The sequence below is a fragment of the Aegilops tauschii genome, chromosome 4 (genome assembly GCF_002575655.3).
Source record: "Aegilops tauschii subsp. strangulata cultivar AL8/78 chromosome 4, Aet v6.0, whole genome shotgun sequence".
NCBI classification, from domain to species: Eukaryota; Viridiplantae; Streptophyta; class Magnoliopsida; order Poales; family Poaceae; genus Aegilops; species Aegilops tauschii.
In genome coordinates this window covers 484,629,391-484,649,713 of record NC_053038.3, presented here as the reverse complement: position 1 = coordinate 484,649,713, position 20,323 = coordinate 484,629,391, and the positions used below count along the sequence as shown (strand labels likewise).

The 20,323-nt window shown below is 49.1% G+C and overlaps 2 protein-coding genes and 1 long non-coding RNA gene across 10 annotated transcripts; all 3 read right to left on the bottom strand.

Moving 5' to 3' along the window:
* Nucleotides 1-439: 439 nt before the first annotated feature.
* Nucleotides 440-2,070, bottom strand: LOC109767000 (uncharacterized). The gene is made up of 5 exons (XM_045227261.2): nucleotides 1,680-2,070; nucleotides 1,499-1,588; nucleotides 1,142-1,389; nucleotides 985-1,060; nucleotides 440-901 (listed from the first exon to the last, which is right to left on the bottom strand). The coding sequence occupies exons 1-4, from the start codon at nucleotides 1,875-1,877 to the stop codon at nucleotides 1,006-1,008; spliced, it is 591 nt and encodes a 196-aa protein (XP_045083196.1). The 5' UTR covers nucleotides 1,878-2,070; the 3' UTR covers nucleotides 440-901; nucleotides 985-1,005.
* A 7,397-nt stretch (nucleotides 2,071-9,467) lies between these two features.
* LOC109766999 (uncharacterized) lies at nucleotides 9,468-10,188 on the bottom strand. Its single transcript, XR_012182554.1, has 2 exons — nucleotides 9,965-10,188; nucleotides 9,468-9,818 (listed from the first exon to the last, which is right to left on the bottom strand). It is a non-coding gene; the product is annotated as an uncharacterized lncRNA (long non-coding RNA).
* Nucleotides 10,189-10,464: 276 nt separating this feature from the next.
* LOC109766990 (protein FAR1-RELATED SEQUENCE 5) lies at nucleotides 10,465-15,036 on the bottom strand. Of its 8 annotated transcripts, none has more exons than XM_073497081.1 (7): nucleotides 14,909-15,036; nucleotides 14,177-14,734; nucleotides 13,414-13,678; nucleotides 12,580-13,300; nucleotides 12,052-12,508; nucleotides 11,664-11,951; nucleotides 10,465-11,542 (listed from the first exon to the last, which is right to left on the bottom strand). In XM_073497081.1, the coding sequence occupies exons 2-4, from the start codon at nucleotides 14,683-14,685 to the stop codon at nucleotides 12,587-12,589; spliced, it is 1,488 nt and encodes a 495-aa protein (XP_073353182.1). In that variant the 5' UTR covers nucleotides 14,686-14,734; nucleotides 14,909-15,036; the 3' UTR covers nucleotides 10,465-11,542; nucleotides 11,664-11,951; nucleotides 12,052-12,508; nucleotides 12,580-12,586. The 8 variants fall into 8 exon arrangements, with proteins under 8 accessions (XP_073353182.1, XP_073353181.1, XP_020181331.1 ...); XM_073497080.1 differs by having other exon boundaries at nucleotides 10,465-11,545; nucleotides 12,613-13,300; XM_020325742.4 differs by having other exon boundaries at nucleotides 12,613-13,300.
* Nucleotides 15,037-20,323: the final 5,287 nt, after the last annotated feature.

The window sequence follows — 20,323 nt, the reverse complement described above, 5'->3', positions numbered from 1 at the left end:
TAGGTACGTGGCCCGGGCGTCATGACCACGGAGTGGGTCTCACGAACGCTGCACTGATCTGTCTCCATGCATATGCATGTGTAATTGTAAACAGAAGTCTCCGGGCGGACGGACGCACGACGGAGGAGCCGCCACACGTCGGCCGCGTAAACAAAGCTCCAAGCGGCGAGCAAACAAAATCATTGGGACTCTCTGCTAATGCGACGTTTGTTGGGCCCACGATCACCGGCGTGCATATGGCCGCCCCTGCCGCTCGCTGCTGTCCTGTCTCTCTCTATCTCTCTATCTCTCTCTGACTGACCGACGATGGCTTAGAAAAGTCCCGCGCCTCTTCCGGAGAAGTGCAGAGCTGGACGCAGTGCATCCACGGCTGCTACTGCTTCGCGATTTGGATCAGCTGCATGTGCTCCTTGGCGTATATAGCGGCGAGACCGGGCGTTCTGCTTCGTATTTGCTGTATTTGATGTACCGGGCACTGACAGACGTCTGGCGCACCTGTGGAGCACTGTGCACGCGCAGAATGAAGTACGCAATATTATCGTTGCGACGAACACTGTATAACGTAAACACTTTACCACATATGCACGTATCTAAGGCCCATGCACCAGTCGTTGTCGCAGTACCGATCTTTACCAAATATATAGCTGATACGTTCCATATATCTGGCATACGACGAGCCAATCAACACAAGCTCCCTCGCAATTCGTGTGAATTACTTAGCCACAATGAAACAAAAATCATCATGCTTGCAAGTATAAGCAAGCGCCTGGTCTTCTTGTTGGGGCTAACCAGGCCTTCTGGAAGGCACTCAGGCTTCCACACGTCGGGGCAGACTCCCAGTGTTCCCCGCCATCGTGAGTACAGCGCGAAGGAGCTTCTTCTTCAGAGCAACCGAAGCAGCCTGCACACACATAAATATGAATGAGTGAAACTTCATACGTAAACATTCATAATCCAGCCATATGGTAAATTGAAGACACACACCTCAGTCAAGTTCAGCGGGTGTTACCCAGGCACAAAGTTGATGATGTGGTGGACTACCTGCATCGCCGTGTCCGTGCTGCGACAAATAGAGGTTACCCGACATTAGCATACAAAGCAGAACTGAAATTCATTCTTTTCTGATGCAAGCAAAACGCACCTCTCATAGGCACCTGTAGCATGGAAACAATAAGACCACCCATTATGTGGCACCTTCCCTTGCCCCCAGAAAATGTCACCACACTTCACGAATGCATCAAGTAGCTCACCCACATTCTGCAAGTGTTTTGCTTTCATCCTGCTTTTCCCAGGCTTGGAGATGTTCGGATCAATGATATGGAGAACTCTACACAGGATGTCAAAGACGTACAAACTCCACCCCTGGTCCAGGTACACCACAACCAGCCCCTGTTTTTCATTCCAGTTAGACATACAGCCAGCATTGTACCTTTTTCATACACTGTAGTACTGATGTAACACATATGAGAATTTGGTAGATGATAAACAGATCACTAACCAGAACTAATGGCACACCAAGCGGTAGCTGATTAAACATTGAGCGGACATCTTCCCTCAGCCAGTATGAGTCTGTGTATGCAACTTTGAACTGCAAAATTGTAAAAGACACACCATATCAGGACCAGTGATTCTCGGCGGTGCAAACCAAACATGTAAAACTATACTACAACCAAACTTACCGCCCAGTCAGGTCCAATGATGAGTCTCCCTGATCCCCTGGGGCAGAGCCCCAAACGCAGGATTGATTCCAGTCCTTGCTGAGCAAGATGATTTTCTATGCGGAATTCTTCCACCACTTCTTCACCAGTCATCTGCATAAGGTACGGCCGCCCATGCTTGAACCACGGCCTGCACACGGTCAAATAGGCAAAGTGCATGGTAAGTGAGGAATCTAGCAGTCCCACATAAACAGCTGACCAACATGATCGGAGAGAGCTAGCGGTCACGAGTCCACAAACCTATATAAATCATTGAATGATGAATCCATGGCCCTGGCTAGAAACGATCGTCTCTTCTCCTGCCCTCCATCTCAGAGACAGCCACTCCAATCGGGTTTGCAATTGAATAGTCAGTTGTCATCCTTGTGCGCTTACTTGGGGGGGGGGGGGGGGGGGGGGGGAGGGGGGCTACTGCAAACCACCCAAGCAAGTTGCTTTGCGATAGTGCTGGGCACACCAAAAGCGGACATAAAGAGGTGATATCAACATAGAGAGTCAGGAAAACAATTCAATGGGTTCCAACAGTCCACCCAGCATGAAAACACTATGCAGAACTACATTGATAGATACATAGTGGAGGGGGGCATGTACGGCGGGAACGCAAATCAGCAGTAGGTGATCTGGCAGGCGAGGGACCAATCGTCAAGTTCGTGTCCACCCCGACAGGGTTCATTGGCCCAACAAACGGTGTCCCATCTATGAAATTCCGAACATCATTTGTCATATTCAGATCAAGACGCCTAGCCACATTACCTACAAATAAACAGAGACCATGATGCATAAACCGAATTGTTTTCCAACAACAGGCATTTGCACGATCGCCCCACACACAACCTCACAAAACTTTGCCCATAGAAAGATTACCATTTCCGTTGCTTGTGGAACAAGCCTCCCTCAAAGAGATGCGGCGATTCAAGTCAAGGCTATCTGGGCTGGGGAACGGCCCAAAAAGCGTTCTTGCATTAGGAATCACACCAATTTGATCGCCGGACCCAAAACCACCAACACCAGTCTGCACGAAAGCTACAACACACACCAAATAATTAGTTCATCTTCCAACTGAACACTTCTCACTCCAATGGAGTAGTCAAGTACTGAGGCAAGAAATAAGCCACCAACCTGAGCCAGCCCCAAAGGAAGTCATTACATCCGTGCCAAGCCGCTTCCTTATACTTGGGTTCACCATCCTAGAAGTTGATGGCCCTGTGAGAAGGAACAAAACAGTTTTTTTAGACGCCTTTCAAGGAAGTTACACAGTTACCCAATACACCAAGTTACAAGACAAACATGTACACACCTGCTGCTTGAGGTACTGTGACGCCCGGATAATTAAGCTACAGTAACCCTCTCCTAATGATGCCATGTCACCGCTGTCACTGTAGTTAATCTCGCGATGGTTGAAAAAACGATTCAAATTCAAATTTAAAATAAAGACAAACAACAAAAGTTTTCAAATATTAAAACTAAAATGTTCGGTTGGTGGCAAATAATGCATAGGTAATTATTGTTGAGAAACCACACTTTTATAAAATGTTTAAGTAAACTAAAATGAATAAAACAATAGCTAAAACAATTAAATAAATGCCTTTTGAATTTTATAAAATATTAAACTATTTTGTTCAGGGGTAAAACTTTTTAAGAGAGTAGTTGGAATTGTAACTCCATTTTAGGTGTGGGTTTTATTTTTGTAAAACTATAAAGTATTAAAGAAATAAAAGCAAACAGAAAAGACAAAAGGGAAAATAAAACAGAAATAAAAAGAAAACCCCCCAGGCTAGTTGGGCCTCGGCCCAGCCAGTGGCCTGCCAGGCCGGCCCACTCCCTCCCCTGGCCTATAACCCCCTGGGGCACCGAACCCTAGCCCGATCCCCATTTCCCCCTTGCACTCCTCTCTCTCCCTCCTCTGCCCGATCTGGATCGGGGCAAAACCCCACGATCCCATCGGCCCGACGCCGCAATCGATCCCCGCGGCCACTACGCCGGGGCCCCCTCGCCGGGACGCCCTCCCTCGTCTGTGCGAATGCCCCCGACGCCGCGGAGCTTCGTCACCAACCCGCCGGAAGCCGCGGCCTCGACCCGTCGCCGATCCACGCCGCCCCGCAGCTGCACCACCGCCTCGACCTCGCCGTCGTCCCCGTCCTCCTCGAGCACGCTGCCATAATCCCTACCCCCGTCGTGAGCTCCGACCTCCCCTCCTCTCTCTGTCGCGTCGCATCTCCTCGTCCTGTGCCGACCTCCCCTCTCCCCTTTGTCCCCGCGCGGGCATCACCGCGCCGGCTCGCCCGTCGCCTTGCCGCTGCACGCGCCAACCGCGCCGTGGCCGCGACCTGCGCCCCGCACCGCACGCGCACGGGCTTGGCCCCGCACAGGTGCGCCCGCAACCGCGCCATGGCGCCTCACCATGGCCTCGCATGGCCCACGCCTTGCCCCGCCAGGCACGCCGCCCCTGCTCGCCCCCTCGAGCGGCCTCCCTCGCCCAACCGGGTCCTAGCGCCCGTTCGGGCTGGCGCCCGTCGCGCCCGCGACCTCCCGTGGCCGCGCCCGGAGTTCTGCTCCCCTGCGCCTGCTCCACTCCCTCCGCCGCCCTGCACCACTCTGGCCGGTCGTGCCTCGCCGGCGCCGAACGCAACCCCCACCCCGTGCTGGCCTGGGCCAGTGCCCAGTCGGGCTAGCGCCCGCGCGCCCGTGCCCGCTATGGCCAGGGCCACTTACCACTGGGCCAGTGCCCCCCTTGCCCTATGACATATGGGGCCCACCCCTAGAACGTTAAAAAAAGAGAGTTAAAAATAATATTAATAAAATAAATAAATAAATAATAATTAAAATAATTAATTAAGTTAATTATTCTTATTTAATTAATCTAATTAACTAGTTAGTTTAATTAAATAGTAATTAGATTAGTTAAACCCTAATTAGACTAAACAGTCAATGACGAACGGGACCCACACGTCAGTTGACCAGTCAACTCCCCTGATTGACTGCTGATGTCATGCTGACGTCAGCGCGCACTATTCTGGATAATGTTGGATTTAAATAAATAATTAAAATCAGAAAATGAACAAATCTTTAGAAAATCATATAAAATAATCCGTAACTCGGATGAAAATATTTTGTACATGAAAGTTGCTCAGAACGACGAGACGAATCCGGATACGCAGCCCGTTCGTCTGCCACACATCCCTAGCATAGCAAACACGCAAATTCCCCCCTCCAGTTCAACTGTCCGAAAATGCGAAACACCGGGGATATTTTCCCGGATGTTTCCCCCCTTCACCGGTATCACCTCATATCGCGTTAGAACACGTCTAGCTCTGCTTGTTGTCCTGTTATGCACTTGCTTTCTATGTATTTACTGTTTCTTCCCCCTCTTCTCTTCGGTAGACCCCGTGACGATGTTGACGCCCCTATGGTCGACTACGTCACCGACGACCCCTCCTTCTTGTCTGAGCAACCAGGCAAGCCCCCCTGATCACCAGATATCGCCTATTCCTTCTCTATACTGCTTGCATTAGAGTAGTGTAGCATGTTACTGCTTTCGGTTAATCCTATACTGATGCATAGCCTGTCATTGTTGCTACAGTTGTTACCCTTACCTGCTATCCTACTGCTTAGTATAGGATGCTAGTGTTCCATCAGTGGCCCTACACTCTTGTCCGTCTGCCATGCTATACTACTGGGCCGTGATCACTTCGGGAGGTGATCACGGGTATATACTATATACTTTATATACATGACACATGTGGTGACTAAAGTTGGGTCGGCTCGTTGAGTACCCGCAAGTGATTCTGATGAGGGGGCTGAAAGGATAGGTGGCTCCATCCTGGTAGAGGTGGGCCTGGGTTCCTGACGGTCCCCGACTGTTACTTTATGGCGGAGCGACAGGGCAGGTTGAGACCACCTAGGAGGGAGGTGGGCCTGGCCCTGGTCGGCGTTCGAGGATACTTAACACGCTTAACGAGATCTTGGTATTTGATCTGAGTCTGGCCATTTGGTCTATACGCACTAACCAACTACGCGGGAACAGTTATGGGCACTCGACGTCGTGGTATCAGCCGAAGCTCTTCTTGACGTCAGCGACGGAGCGGCGCCCGCCGGATTGGACTGGAACGCCTGCTAGGCTAGGTCTGCTTCCGGCCGCGTACGCAACGTGCAGGTGTGCAATGGGCGATGGGCCCAGACCCCTGCGCGCATAGGATTTAGACCGGCGTGTTGACCTCTCTGTTGAGCCTAGGTGGGGCTGCGACGTGTTGATCTTCCGCGGCCGGGCATGACCCAGAAAAGTGTGTCCGGCCAAATGGGATCGAGCGTGTTGGGTTATGTGGTGCACCCCTGCAGGGAAGATTATCTATTCGAATAGCCGTGTCCCTCGGTAAAAGGACGACCCGGAGTTGTACCTTGACCTTATGACAACTAGAACCGGATACTTAATAAAACACACCCTTCCAAGTGCCAGATATAACCCGGTGATCACTCTCTAACAGGGCGACGAGGAGGGGATCGCCGGGTAGGATTATGCTATACGATGCTACTTGGTGAACTTACCATCTACTCTCTTCTACATGCTGCAAGATGGAGGCTGCCAGAAGCGTAGTCTTCGATAGGACTAGCTATCCCCCTCTTATTCTGGCATTCTGCAGTTCAGTCCACCGATATAGCCCCTTTACACAGATACCCATGCATATGTAGTGGATCCTTGCTTGCGAGTACTTTGGATGAGTACTCACGGTTGCTTTTCTCCCTCTTTTCCCCCTTTCCATTCTACCTGGTTGTCGCAACCAGATGCTGGAGCCCAGGAGCCAGACGCCACCGTCGACGACGACTCTTACTACACTAGAGGTGCCTACTACTACGTGCAGGCCGCTGACGACGACCAGGAGTAGTTTAGGAGGATCCCAGGCAGGAGGCCTGCGCCTCTTTCGATCTGTATCCCAGTTTGTGCTAGCCTTCTTAAGGCAAAATTGTTTACTCATGTCTGTACTCAGATATTGTTGCTTCCGCTGACCCGTCTATGATCGAGCACTTGTATTCGAGCCCTCGAGGCCCCTGGCTTGTATTATGATGCTTGTATGACTTATTTATGTTGTAGGGTTGTCTCAGGTACGTTGGCTTTCCCTTTAACATCATGTGGAACACCAAGGTGTGCTTCTGAAATGAAATCGTTAGACAAGCCACTTCTTCAATAGGAAAGATATCAAATGCTCATAGTTTTAATTTTTCTTGTATCTCAAAACTCACCATTAGTATTAAGGAAGCAAACCTCACCACCAACCACTTTCTGCTGGAAATCACCAACTTTTGAAATCGCACAGCCAAGCATCTCATTCACCGAGTTGACATTGCTGTCATTACGACTGTCTATCATCGCGAGCACACTGGTCATGCAAGACTCAAGATGGTTCCTCAAATTCATATTTTCCTCACAAACAGAGGACATGTGTGCATGCATGACGGTGCTCAAATACTCAACCACCTACATGGAAATTGCACCCCCAGGAACACGTCACCACACTAGGGGGAACGGAAATGAAAAATGACAGAATCTTAGACGAGCTTCCACACAGTTACAATACCTCTGCCTGCCACCCGGGAACACTTGACAACAAAACTATTTTCTCCCTCGGACCGGCGCCTGGGTCAGGGACAGCTTCTGTAGCAGAAGGCATGTCCATGGCCGCTAAGTTGCCAGCAGCATCCCGCGCATCGTCAGGCCTAATCTGCAAAGAGGAAACCAAAACGGGCATGAGTATAACTATTACAATATATAAAGCACCGCAATAACAATGAATAGGTTATATGCATTTCATACAGAAGGAAGCCCTCAGCACCCCGTTAAACTTCAATTACCTTAGCTCTGCCGTACATCATGTGCCCTCCATTGCTTATAAGATCAGAGTCAAGAGCAGCAAGCAGGCGGAAGTCCTCAACGTCATACACCGTCATCCGGTGACGCCCAGGTTGCAAACCCCGCCCAGCAACCATCGCATCAAATGCAATCACCTGGGACAATTTAGGAGACAAAGCAACATATCAGAACTGGCAGAGTTGGTTAACTAATAACCCAATAGCGACCACGACACACCACCGTTTATGAACGGAAGGAACCAAATCAGAATGGATTGGGTACCTGAGGCACCATCAGGAACCCTTGCAAGTGCACCATAGTTGCACCGGCTTCCAGATCTTCTCGCATTTTGCTCACACCAGTCATTATTACAACTTTTATGTACCCACACCAGTCAAACTCAAACATCTTTGATGGATAACGCACAGCAACAAACACCTCAGGGCTTATTGGATCCTCCCTCCGGTTTGCTTTAGGGTTGAACAAACAAGCAGTACAGAGAAGAGCGAACGCAGCACACTGCCTGTTGGCCTCAGATTCAACACTTAGATCGCCTGGGGAAGCAAGCACCGACTCTAGCATTCTCAATGTGATCCTATCTACCGATGCATCCAGACCCAGACCGGCACACACATCCCTCAAGACATCACGATCGACACAGCTAGGCTCATGCGGGAAGGGGATCTCCCTGTCGCCCGTACCCAGACCGACCACATCCCTTATAGCATTAGCCGCCACTGGCCGGGAACTGCCATCGCCCATACGAACGGTTCTACTAATTGGATCTATCCTAGTTGCGTTCCAGAAAATGTACTGACGGTCTATATTTAGCAGCCCCGGAAGGGACAACATGGCGCCAAAGTCCTTCTCAGCGAAAAGCCTCTTTTGCGAATCAGTGAGACGAGCAACGACCGCATTGACTAGCTTAGGGGATAGATAGTTCATAACCCGGACCTTGCCGCAGTCTGCATCAAATTCGCCGCTCGCATTCTCATCTCCGGCCACCGTGGGTTGGTTGGGGCGCCGAAGTGTTCGCACTTGGGACCGCGCTCGAGCTGCTGCCCATCGCGGCCCCATTCGACCGCGTCCCAAGACGCCCCATCATACGCAAGCACTGCAAGTTGAACCGAGTGGGGTTTTAGAATCGCGCAAAGCTCACTGAAAGCGAACAAGAAACCTCCAAGAGAATAACGAGCTGACGAAGAAACCAAAATACAGGTGGTGGGAGGCGAACGATACCTTGCATTGCTGGGCTTGCGCAGATGGGATGAAGCAAGAACTCGCCGCCTGCTAGGTGAGGGTGAGGGGGAGAGCGCTGCAGAGGAAGAGTGATTTTTGCGAGTGACTGAGCTGCAGCGCGGAGAGGCGGTGTTTTAATCGCTCGCCCTGCTCTGCACAGGAAGCGATTTCCTTGTCTCATTGCAGCAACCGCGCATTAATCCAGCTGCCCCAACCACACCAATGTGACATTATTCTCTATATTTACCTTTTTTTTCACGGACATAAATGCAATTCCAACTAATACACGAGGGTAGAGGTGTGCAGGCTTCTAAAGCTCAAGCCAACACACACCACTGGCAAGCCGCCGCTACACCCCACGCACACAAAATCGCGACGAAGGGCGAGGTCCATACGAGAGCACGCACAACAGCTGATCCCACTTTACTTCGCTTGTGGAGGCGCATCTGCACGCAAGGACCTAGCCTGGCCCATAACGTCCAATCAGCACTAGGGGCCGCGCAGCACGCGACGTAGCTGTGGTGTAGCTGCTGCAGGGAGCAGAATAGATGCCGTAAAGTGTGATCATCGCGCGCATTGATCGGCCCTGTACCGCACCCCCGACACAGAGTGATTTTTGGTTAATGCACACAGATACACGTGCGGAGACCATGGCCGTCTCCCATCCATTTAAGCATAACGTTGACACAATTTTTTTTATTCCATACGAGAAGATAAATACATTGAGCGCCAAACAAACCCACGAACGATATAACACACCACACCCACATACGCAAACAATCATATTGTTGGCATATGTTTATTGAGCTTTCCTCGGCTCGCGCACTCCATTACTAAATGTGAGCATTCAAGCAAGAGCTTCTCGCCTCGCCCGAATCTTGTTCAATGGCAGCGAATACATCGTACGTGCTGGAGGCAGCGTCCCCGTCATGAGAGCACGGCGCACGCACCGAGCCGCCAGTGTTGACCAGCGGGTCGTGTTCCCCAACCTGCTCGCACACAAACCCAGTCACCGTGACCTGGCGACACGGAAATTTTCGGTTAGTAGGGAAAAGAAAATTTACACGCAACAGGAGCAAATGTTCGGAAAAAAGCCCAACATAATGGACACGGGCAAAAAGTTCGATCAAATGCATTTTTTAGAGGAAACGAAAGAATTATCAACCTTGGAGAGCGACAGGCTGGCCGCCGCTGACGCGTTCCTACGTTGGCGCTTGACCAAACAACGGGTTCTCACAGCCGTCGCCCTCCTTTGGAACCGGACGTGCGAGCGCAGCAGGCAGCCGAAACCAAGCAGAGAGGAGAAAGCTGCAGGGGGCGCCATGCAGGGCTGGACTGGGGACGATGAGCAAACTAGAGGGAGAGGAAGACCAGCGTGCTGCGTCTCAGTGTGCTGCTTACAAGCATCAGCAAGCAAGTGTTTAAATAGAACATGGGCGACTTACACCAACCCCCCGTAGTCCCCACAGCAAATTCAAATGTTCAAAAAACGGAGGGCCACTCCAATCCAATCTCGCAGTACACAGAGCTGCACCTCATCGACTCATCAATTCCTGATAGCACCCGTACTACAGACGACCTGCTACCATCGCCACTTGCTCAGGAAAGTAGGCACGTATCATGATTTGCATTGACAGAAAAAGATTCCACAAATAGGAAAGGAAATGGTACAACACCGAGCAAGCATATCAACTCGTTTTCAAAATCACAAGGCGGCTGGTCGAAGCCGGAAAACTAAACTTAACGGGATTACATCACTTTTGACAGCCCCACCGCAATTATGACATAACTTATTGGAAAATCAATATCACACGGCCAACCTAGGTCTATCAGCATGAAAATCCAATTACATTCCTTACAGCGCCACACAACACTCATTGGAAAAACAAATCACATTCACAATTTATGCCTAACCGCGGGAAATCAAACTACTCAAATTATGGGTAACTGCAACAGATCACAACATCAGTTTGGCCGATCGGGTTTAAGTTTCAACCACCTGCACCAGATGTTGATCCGAACATCACTCAACTGGCCCGTCGCGAGGCCTTTTCACGAATGGCAATACTGCATTGAAACAACTTGTTTTCTTGTGCCCAGCTACACCGCAATTGCCGCAGGTAGGTATTTTGCAAGGTTTCTTCGGAAGATCACCCCTGCGGGGGCACGTCGTGCTTTTGTGCCCTATCTCCCTACAGACCGTACAAAACCTCGACCGCGCGTCCTTGACCTCATATCCAGGCTTGTTCCTAGTTGTGGTTGGCCTACCCTTCTGCTTCTTCCTATCGGGCGGCAGCAACGTTGACAGTGAGAGGCTTGAGCCAGCTTCCCCTGAAACAGAATTAAGTCCACACTCGGTTGAGATGAACATCTGAGAACACATGTCGTCTGGGTGTGAGTAACCTGCTCCCATATCCTGAGTTGGATTGGCTGAATCCCCAATTTGAGTTTGGTCCACCAAACTTTTGCCGTCCTTGATCGCTGCCAAAACAGTCAATTCCGCCTTGCCTGCGATCAATATGTCCATTGCTCTGTCGAATGCATCCACGTTGCTATCCCCCAGCTGCACAAACTCGAGAGCGGTCAAGTGTAGTGTTGTATGCCTGTAGGAGGATAACCGCGGAGGCCCTTGATCCTTTTGGTAATGCAGGAGGTGGAGTGGCAAATTGTCGCGGGCATCTACTGTCCACCTCTTGAGGACATGGAAACTGGGTATTTTTCGCACCCCAAGATGAATTAGGACCTACTACAATGCATGGGGGGAAATAACATTAGGTCCAGAAGACGGAAGTCTGGATAAATCATTGTGAAGAAACTGTTTTTAGTGAGGTCTCTCTAACATGAAGGGGGCCGGTAGTAATTACCTTGATAACATGGCAACAAAGCATCCCCATGTGCTCGAAGATCCCACGTTCGCACGAAAAACTAGCGCCGCCATCATGGACACGGACAACATGCATTTCGCGGCACCACTTCTCTCGCTTCTCTGCTTCGATGTGCCGAACTTTGTAGCTGATGCCTCACTCAACTTCTTCAACATCATACCGACCAGACCGATACAAAGCCTGGCCGAACATTTCGTACATCATCCGTGTATATACCTGGCTTGCATGCTCCTCCAAAGGGTAGTTGTATCGGAGAACTATCCCGCCCTATTAAAATACAGAAACAAAAAAATGTCAGCAGGAATGGAAATCAGGAAAATATGATGTATCTGGTTGTAGGTTGCACAAAGTTTAGCTTAGCACCCACCAGCCTCGTTCTTTTCTCTTGGAAACCTTCTTCGGCTTCTCGGTCAAACTGCAGTTTGCTGTATTGCTTCACAAAAAGGTTCATGGGGCATGCAGGCGGGATGTAGCCCTTCAACAAATGGTTTGCACTCTCGCTTCTTTGCGTACTGGTTTGCTTCGCACAGAATTTCCCACTAAAATAAGGCTTCGCCCACTTGTGGCGAACCTCAAAAATCTGGATCAGGAACGTGTTGTTGTGGAGCTTGTATTTGTCTAGCAGCTCAGCCCAAGCTGCTTCAAACTCGTCCACAGTGAGTATCTCATTGACAACCTTGTGTAGCGCAGCCCTGAAATCACTGCTTTTCGTGTAATGCGGCCCAAGTGCTCCTTCGCCTTCCTTAGCACATGCCACTTGCACCAGCGATGTGTAGTATCTGGCATCATTTGTTGTATAGCCACCTCCATCGCGCGCGCTTGATCTGCATGCAGAAAACAATGGTCAGGTGTGTAACATATAATGAAAAACAGGATTACCAACTACACACACAACCATGGTGCTATTTTTTTAGGGCAGCAAACAAACTTGTTAGTATCGTTTTCGGAGGTTTGCCACCCATCAGCCTGATGAATTCGGTGAATACCCATTTGAAACTCTCGATCGGTTCCTCTCTCATCATTACCCCGCCCATGATGATACTCTGGAAGGATTGCACCCCCATGAACAGCCCAAAAGGCATGTCGTATAGATTTGTCTTGTATGTAGTATCGAACGTTATGACATCCCCGAAATTGTGGTACTGCATCTTACTTCTACCATTGGTCCACAACAAGGTTTTTATCTTGCTTTCCTTATCAACCTCAACAACATATGAAAACTCCGGATCATTTGACCCCAGCTCAGAGAATGCATCCATGGTCTTCCGCACATCATCATCCGCCTGCTCCTTGCTAAGCTTCCCACAGAAAGTCCTAAGGCACCTCTTTGTGAACGGGACGTTCTCCATCCGCCCAAACAGGCTCCCAATGATGGTGTATACCTTCCCCAGATTTACATTGTTCTGGCGCAACTGTTTCACGAGATCTCTTGTGTATGTGTCAATGTGCCGGTGTGATGGCCAATGCAGCTTCTCAGCACAAGTCCGTAGCATTTCATGGTTGTGGGAGGCGCGATTTTCAGATACATACCACCCACCATCATCTGTCCGGTGCAACCGAAGCATGGCGGCGCAATTGCTCCTCATTGACGAGCTGTTCTCCCTTTCTGGTTTGCCCTGAGATTATTTTTCAAAGCAGACAACAGCCAAAGATGCGTTAGATCATATTTGCATAGAACAAGGCACGCACGCACACGAAACACAATTAAGAAGCAAAGCAGGGGGCTTACAGCGCAGCCGCACACAATCTCTTGCATACACTTCATCCCATTGACATTTTGCCTGCTCTTGCCGTAACGAATCCCAAAGCCGACCTCCCATGAATATAGATTGTAGAATTCATACGCCTCTGCCATCGAATCAAAAATAGTGCCAAGCACCGGGTTCATGACCACCTCAGTCCGCCTATCAGCGAACCCTCGAATAGCAGCTTCCAGTGGCGGCACACGATCAGCTACTACAGCCCTCTCGTCTGGAGCACTAGGACCTCTTGGCCTGCATTTTGAAAAGCACAACCAAACTAGTTACGATCAGACTTTTTTCTCCCCCATACCATACATTCAGACTGGTGAAAGAAAAAGTCAGCAAACTTCTACGGATTGGATTGCACTAAGCACACCATCCCACTTGCATTTGTTTGAACACTAAATAATGACAGCATGCCAATGGATAGTGAGCTTACAGACTGAAAATTTTGGACAAAGTAACCTAACCATACAAGTCAACTAGTCCCCAGCAGCAGCAATTCAATCATTCTATGTCGACGGGACATAAACTGGTTTTTTTTGCAGTGGCAACGATAATTTTCACCAAAATCGAACGAACGGGTAGGGATTAAGGGAAAGCAGTAAGAACTTTTCAGCAAGGGATGATCGACCACCATTTTTTTATACCCAATTCGCCTAAACTAATGAAACTTCCTCTCATCAGCTCGTATGAATGCTATCAAGGAAATACACATTTGCCCCAGGCGACAGCAAAATTGGTATGTACCTGCGCTTCCAGCCTACGCGGATGGTGGTCTTCGCCGAAGCTGGGCCGCTGTGACGTGCGGACTGCACGGCGCAGCTCGAGACGACGTCCGGCGTCCCGTCGCCGACCCATGCCGACGTCAGGACCATGCCTCCAGAACTGAATGTCGTGCATGAATCCGCCGCGCCATTGCTGCCGCTGGACTGGACGGAGTTGTGCGAGACGACGGCTGGAGTCGCCAATCCCGACGGCTGGACCACGCCCCCTGAACTAAATGTCATGCACGAATCCGTCGGGCCACTGCAGCCGCTGGACTGGACGGAGTTGTGCGAGACACCGGCTGGAGTCGCTAATCCCGACGCCACATCCCCGCCTCCAGAGCTGAAGGTCTTGCAGGATTCCCCAGAAAATTTGCCATCAGCCAAGCCCACCCCTTGATCCAACTTAGGCACGTCCGGCGAGACCGGGCCGACGGCCGGATCCGACGAGCCAATGGCCCAATTGGGCACAACATCGGCGCCGCCGCCCATAACGCACGGCGCGTCGTGCGCACCTGCACCCCTAGCAGCCAAGATAGATCTGCAGCACCGGGGACCGGGGCGAGCTCGTTAGATCTATATTTTGACCAATAACAACTAGATATGGAGGGATTCACTAATCCAGAGGCCAGCGCCGCCGAGGTAGTCGCTCCGGGGAACGGCATGAGCAGATCCAGGGGGAGGAGGAAGCACACCGGCTGCTGTCGCGGCTCACCTTGTTCGTCTCCCAGCAATGAACGGGAAATGGACTCGTGCGAGAAGAAGCACATGCACCTAATCCTTGTCGCCACCAGTCCAGTAGTCCGGGTCGCCGGCCCCGCGGTACAGGAAACCAACGCCCCCACATGGTACGTCCTGCACAGCACGCCCACTTTTCTCTGACGGATGAGTACCACGGCCCGACCCCACGACACCGACGTGCGGCAGGGTATTGCATGTATCACGCGTTGTATCTCCACTTTACCCATTTTGTTAATCAGACATCACGCATCACCACGCCGTGCGCGACCGGCCGGATAGCTGCGTGCAGCTGCCGCTGCGTCCAGTTCGTCCTCTCTCGCCTCTCCCGTCCCATGTTAGCCTGTCGAGGCTCGGCACGGCCACGTCCAGGTCCCTATCTTAGTGCTACTGTACTTACATGGGAAGATAGGGCCGATATATAGAGGAAATACACTTTGGCTTCTGGTTGTATATGCACCTTATATGAGTCTTTTTTAATATTTTAATATGAAGTCAAAATAGGTAAGAACTATTTTGACAAAACACTTGACTTACTTTTGCACTGATATATAAATGTCGACGAAAAAAAAAACAAAAGTTGACCTCACAGCGAAAAAGACAAAATTTATTTGCTATTATAGGTCACTATTCACACTATTTTAGCCAAAAATTTATCTTTTTTGAAAAAAAAGTCAGAAGGATATTTTTTGTGGATTTTATTTCTCACGAGTACAATAGAAGGTCAAGTTTATTTCAAAAATATTTTCAGGAATTTTTGACTTTTTGTTGAATTACTAATTTTTTCTGGGCCATTTGCATTTATATCCCTAACTTGAACCACCTAATCAGATTTGCCCCTAATTTCAAAGCCTGCTCAAATTTGCCCCTCCGCCATTAGGTGCTCTTACAGAAATGCCCTTCTGCGCCGTTACCGTCCGGTCAACAGACTTTGACCGTCCTGAAAAAAATAGCAAAAAAAATCTAAAAAATCTAAAATTTTGTGGGATCGAAGATACTCATGTGCGCAAGGCGCGTGCAAATTTTCTTCCTATTTGGACATTCCATGAGCTCGTGGCGAGGAAAAGCAGTTAATCTGTATACTTGTGAACAGTAAATTTGAAATAAAATAGCAAGAAAATTCAAAAAAATATGAATTTTTTTGGCATCACAGAGGCTTAGGTGCACAAGGTGCTTGCAAGTTTTTGTGATCAAATGACATACGAGGAGCTCTAGCAAACAAAAACAAAATTGTCATTTTTTCCAAAGTTTTTTCCCGAACCAAATTTTGTTTTTTCTCCATGAGCTCCTACAGTGTCCAAACACAACAAAAAATTGCACGCACCTTGCGGACCCGAGCCTCTTTGATGCCAAAATTTTTCATTCTTTTTTGAATTTTGTTGCTATTTTTTTGAATTTACTATTCACGGGCATACATATTTACTATTTTTTCTTTGCCACAAGCTCCTGGAATGTCCAAATAGCACGAAAATTTGTACGCATCTTGCGAACCTGAGTATCTTTGATACCACAAAAATTTAGATTTTTTTGCTATTTTTTTCAGGATGGTCAAAGCCCTTTGACCGGACGGTAACAGCACAGAAGGGCATTTCTATAAGTGCACATAACAGTAGAGGGGCAAATTTGAGCAGGCTTTGAAATTAGGGGTAAATCTGAGAGTGGGCGCAAATTAGGGGCATAAATTTAAATGTCCCATTTTTTTCCCATATAGGATGCATATGTCCCTATAGACCAAAAGTTCCCTCCTGATATATAGTGAAGTTATACTGCTCCTGGTACGGATGTATGTTAACTCTTGTGAAGCGTGAACAATGAGTCTACATGTGGCCGGGAAGATCCTCTTGCTTGACACTCTGACACCGCACCCCCAAGCACAGTACAATTGGGCGGCTTGTTGGTGCATACACGTGGTGACGAAGAAATGATGAGAAGATGCGAACCCTATATGCTCCAGCCTCCAGGGTAAAGTAACAACTCTTCTCCTCCCCAAGAAAAGTCTCCCAAGCAGCTAGGTTTCCTCTCATCGTCGACGCTGGTCTGCCCGCATCTAATTAATGCCTTCCACGTCCGAACTCCGTCCTGATGATGCGTCTAGCGTTGTTAAAAAACATGTGAAGGTGTGTCTCCGTCGAATCTTCCGAGTTAAGGTTCATGCTAGTCTTGGTGGATATGTTTAGATCTAGTTTTCGTGTGCCTTCTCTCATGTGTTTACATATTTGATCCTCCAATCTACGACTCTCTTTATCGGCGATCGTTACTACTCTGGTGCAGTGGTCCTACGTATGAGGTCTTAGCACGATCATTTTTCGACTGTCTACTACAATAAGATTGGCTCATCTCTTTCGTAGACACGTCCCCGCATCGCTCCCAGGGAGCGGCCCGGGCGTAACCCTATCTCGCCAAGACAACCGCCGCCGACACCTTTTCTCCTCCTCGGTCGCCGCCAAGGTGCGTCACCGGGTAAAGCCCGTGCGACGCTGGCGGCGGCGGGGCCACACTACTTGGGGCGGCGCCTTGGCATGGCGGCACATCTATCCATGGTCTCGCGTTGTGGTTTGGAGCGCGAAGATATGCGGCGTCGGCCAGGTGGCGCGGGTTTGGCGCGGAGGTGCCTTGGCGCCATGGGCGCGGATACGCAGTGCCACTGCCGCGGCGTACTTCAAGCCAGATTTGGTGTTGTGCATGACTGTTGGCTTCTCCATGCCTGGCTTGGTACGAAGCCGTCCATGGGCGTGCTGGGCCTGCGAGGCGGTGGAAGTGGACCGCGGCGCCGAGATGCTAGGCCTTCGCGCTTGTGGTGGCCGGTCGGCGGCGCTAAAGTCCATGGCTTGGTGGTGGTGATATAGATCCGATCTGTTGGATGGTGGTAACTGCAGACTGTACTGCAGCGACTTCCTATGACTCCATGACGGCGGTGGTCATTGAAAGGTCTTTGATAGGGCTCATCTCTCCAGATCTGCTGGTTGACTTCGGCGGTGAGATATAAATTACGAACGATGGTTTGATGTGGAGGGATGATTGTGCAGTGGTGGCGCTTGCATAACATGTAGCTGCTGGGATCACGGATAAGTGGTGGCGACAACACATGACTCACTTCGCTGATGGTGCTACTCGAGCACCCGGTCTCGAGCTCCGGCGTGAAAGACTAGGTCAGACCTGAGTTGGTTTTTCCTAGCAATGGTGATATTTTTAAGTTGTTACCTTCTTGAAGGCATCATTCGAATATGCTCGGACTGATTTCTTCAGGGTGACTTAAATTCTGGCCTTATTGGTTGGATTTGGTGATGGCGGTGCTTGAGTGCCGCCCACTTTCTGAAACCGTTGCTATTGAAGAACTTCGTCGTACATGTGGTGTCATGAGATGGTTGATGCGGATATGGTCATTGTTATACTTTGGCAATCGCGGATATGATTACTTCGAGGTTTCTTCTTTTTACTCGCCTACGCATCCTCTGCTCTTATATGATTTTGCTATTTGTTGGCATGTTTTGCGTGTGTGTTGGTGTTGGATGTGTACTCATTACATTTGTATTCTCTTGATGTTTCATTTTTAAGCAAATAAAATGCATCCTTTGTCAAAAACTGCAACAAGGTTTGCCCGGCTCCGGTGAGGAAGGGGCGAAGATGGCGGCGCGCCTTCGGCTCGTTCCAAATTCCAATACTTGTAGTCCTCACTAGGTGGTCCATGGACTTAGTTGTAATTTCTATTACCTCTGATGTTCTCTATAATATGATGATTGATTATGAATAATTAGAAGTTTCTTCTGCAAAAAAGAAAAGAAAATAGTATTTCCTCTCTTCCATAGTGTAGTGTCTATAGTTTTTTTTTCAAATGTCAAACTTAGCGAGTATAAATAATTATAATCTCCAAAATACCACATATGATATGAAAATATGCCTCATCATGTATCTAATGATATGTATTGGTATTTTAAATATTGACATTCTTTTTTTTGTAATAATTCTTGTAGTACTCAAATAAATTAAGAATTACAATCTCGTCCATGACGCCTTCTTGTGCATAACCAACCCACACAACAGTCTGGCATTGGGTTCTACAAAATTTTTCCAATAATGACTAGCATATTTAGCACTACGACGGATGTGAGTAACACAAGAACTACATTCCTTCATCTTCTCCTTGACGTTTTCAAGCAAGAAAGCATATTTGGCCTAGTTGTTGATACGACTGTTAACCATGCTACTGCTCCCATAATGTCTGACTTTTTTTTGAAAAATCACCGCGGGGGGGGGGGGGGGGGGGGGGAGCTCCCCCACCTGAATATATTTCTCAGTTTTGTAACCCAACGTTTGTCTGATTACAAAGGTGAATTACATAAGCACGTGTAATCGTGATAAAAAATAGGAACGCCATGAGGAGGCGACCTGTTTATGCGCCGGCTTCTTCATCCGGTGCGTACATAACATAAGATCGTCGATGATTCGCTTGAGGGTGAAGATGTTGTGGTGGTTCTGTTGCTTGAAAGTCATGGCATTTCTGGAGTCCCACATCTTCCATAGGATAATGAGGAGGATGGAGTGCCATATTAGCGCGTCTACCTGGCTGGGGAGGCGGCAGTCCCAAAGGTTGTCGATGGAGTTGGGTGGTGATAGTCCGATCCGCTGCCATATTCTCTGGGCGAGCGGGCAGTCAATGAAGATGTGCGAGCTGGTCTCTCCGTCAAACCCACATCGGGGACATAGCGAGTCTGCCACGATGTTCTTGCGGAGTAGGTTGCTTTTGGAGTTGAGTCTTCCACGAAACAGAAGCCATGCAAAGATTTTGACATGGTTTGGAATGCATGAAGATCAGATGGCAACGACATGTGCGTCGTCATCACTGTCGGCAATGACCAGCTGATAGGCGGCCCGTGTAGAAAAACGGAGGCCACCGTTTAGGTAGCACTCGTCCGGTCCCGTCGGCACCTGGAAATCCTGCAGGAGAGACAACAAAGAGCACAACTCGGAAAGCAGCATTAGATGTTAGGCGGTTCCTTAGGATTGATTCTAAACCGTGGTTCAAAACAGCAGCCACACAAGCGAGGGGGGGGTAGTGGTATGCGAGTAGAGGCAGGGAAACAGAGTAGCGAGTGATTGTTGGTGTAGCCAAATATCTAGCCAAAAATAGTTGTTGGTTCCAGAATTTGTGATGACAAAGGAGATGGTGTGTAAAGCTGGTAGTTGGTGGTTTATGGTTTGGCAGAGGAAAGAGTGGTTGTTTTGTGGAGCGATGAGAGCATTTGGGTGTTGTAGGTCAATCCAATCTAGCCACGAAGTTTGATCCGGTAGCAGAGCTTCGACAGCAAATTTCATTAGGAGACAATTATTCTGCACACGAAGATTTTTTAGACCTAGACCACCAAACTTTTTTGGCTTACAAATATTTTTCCAG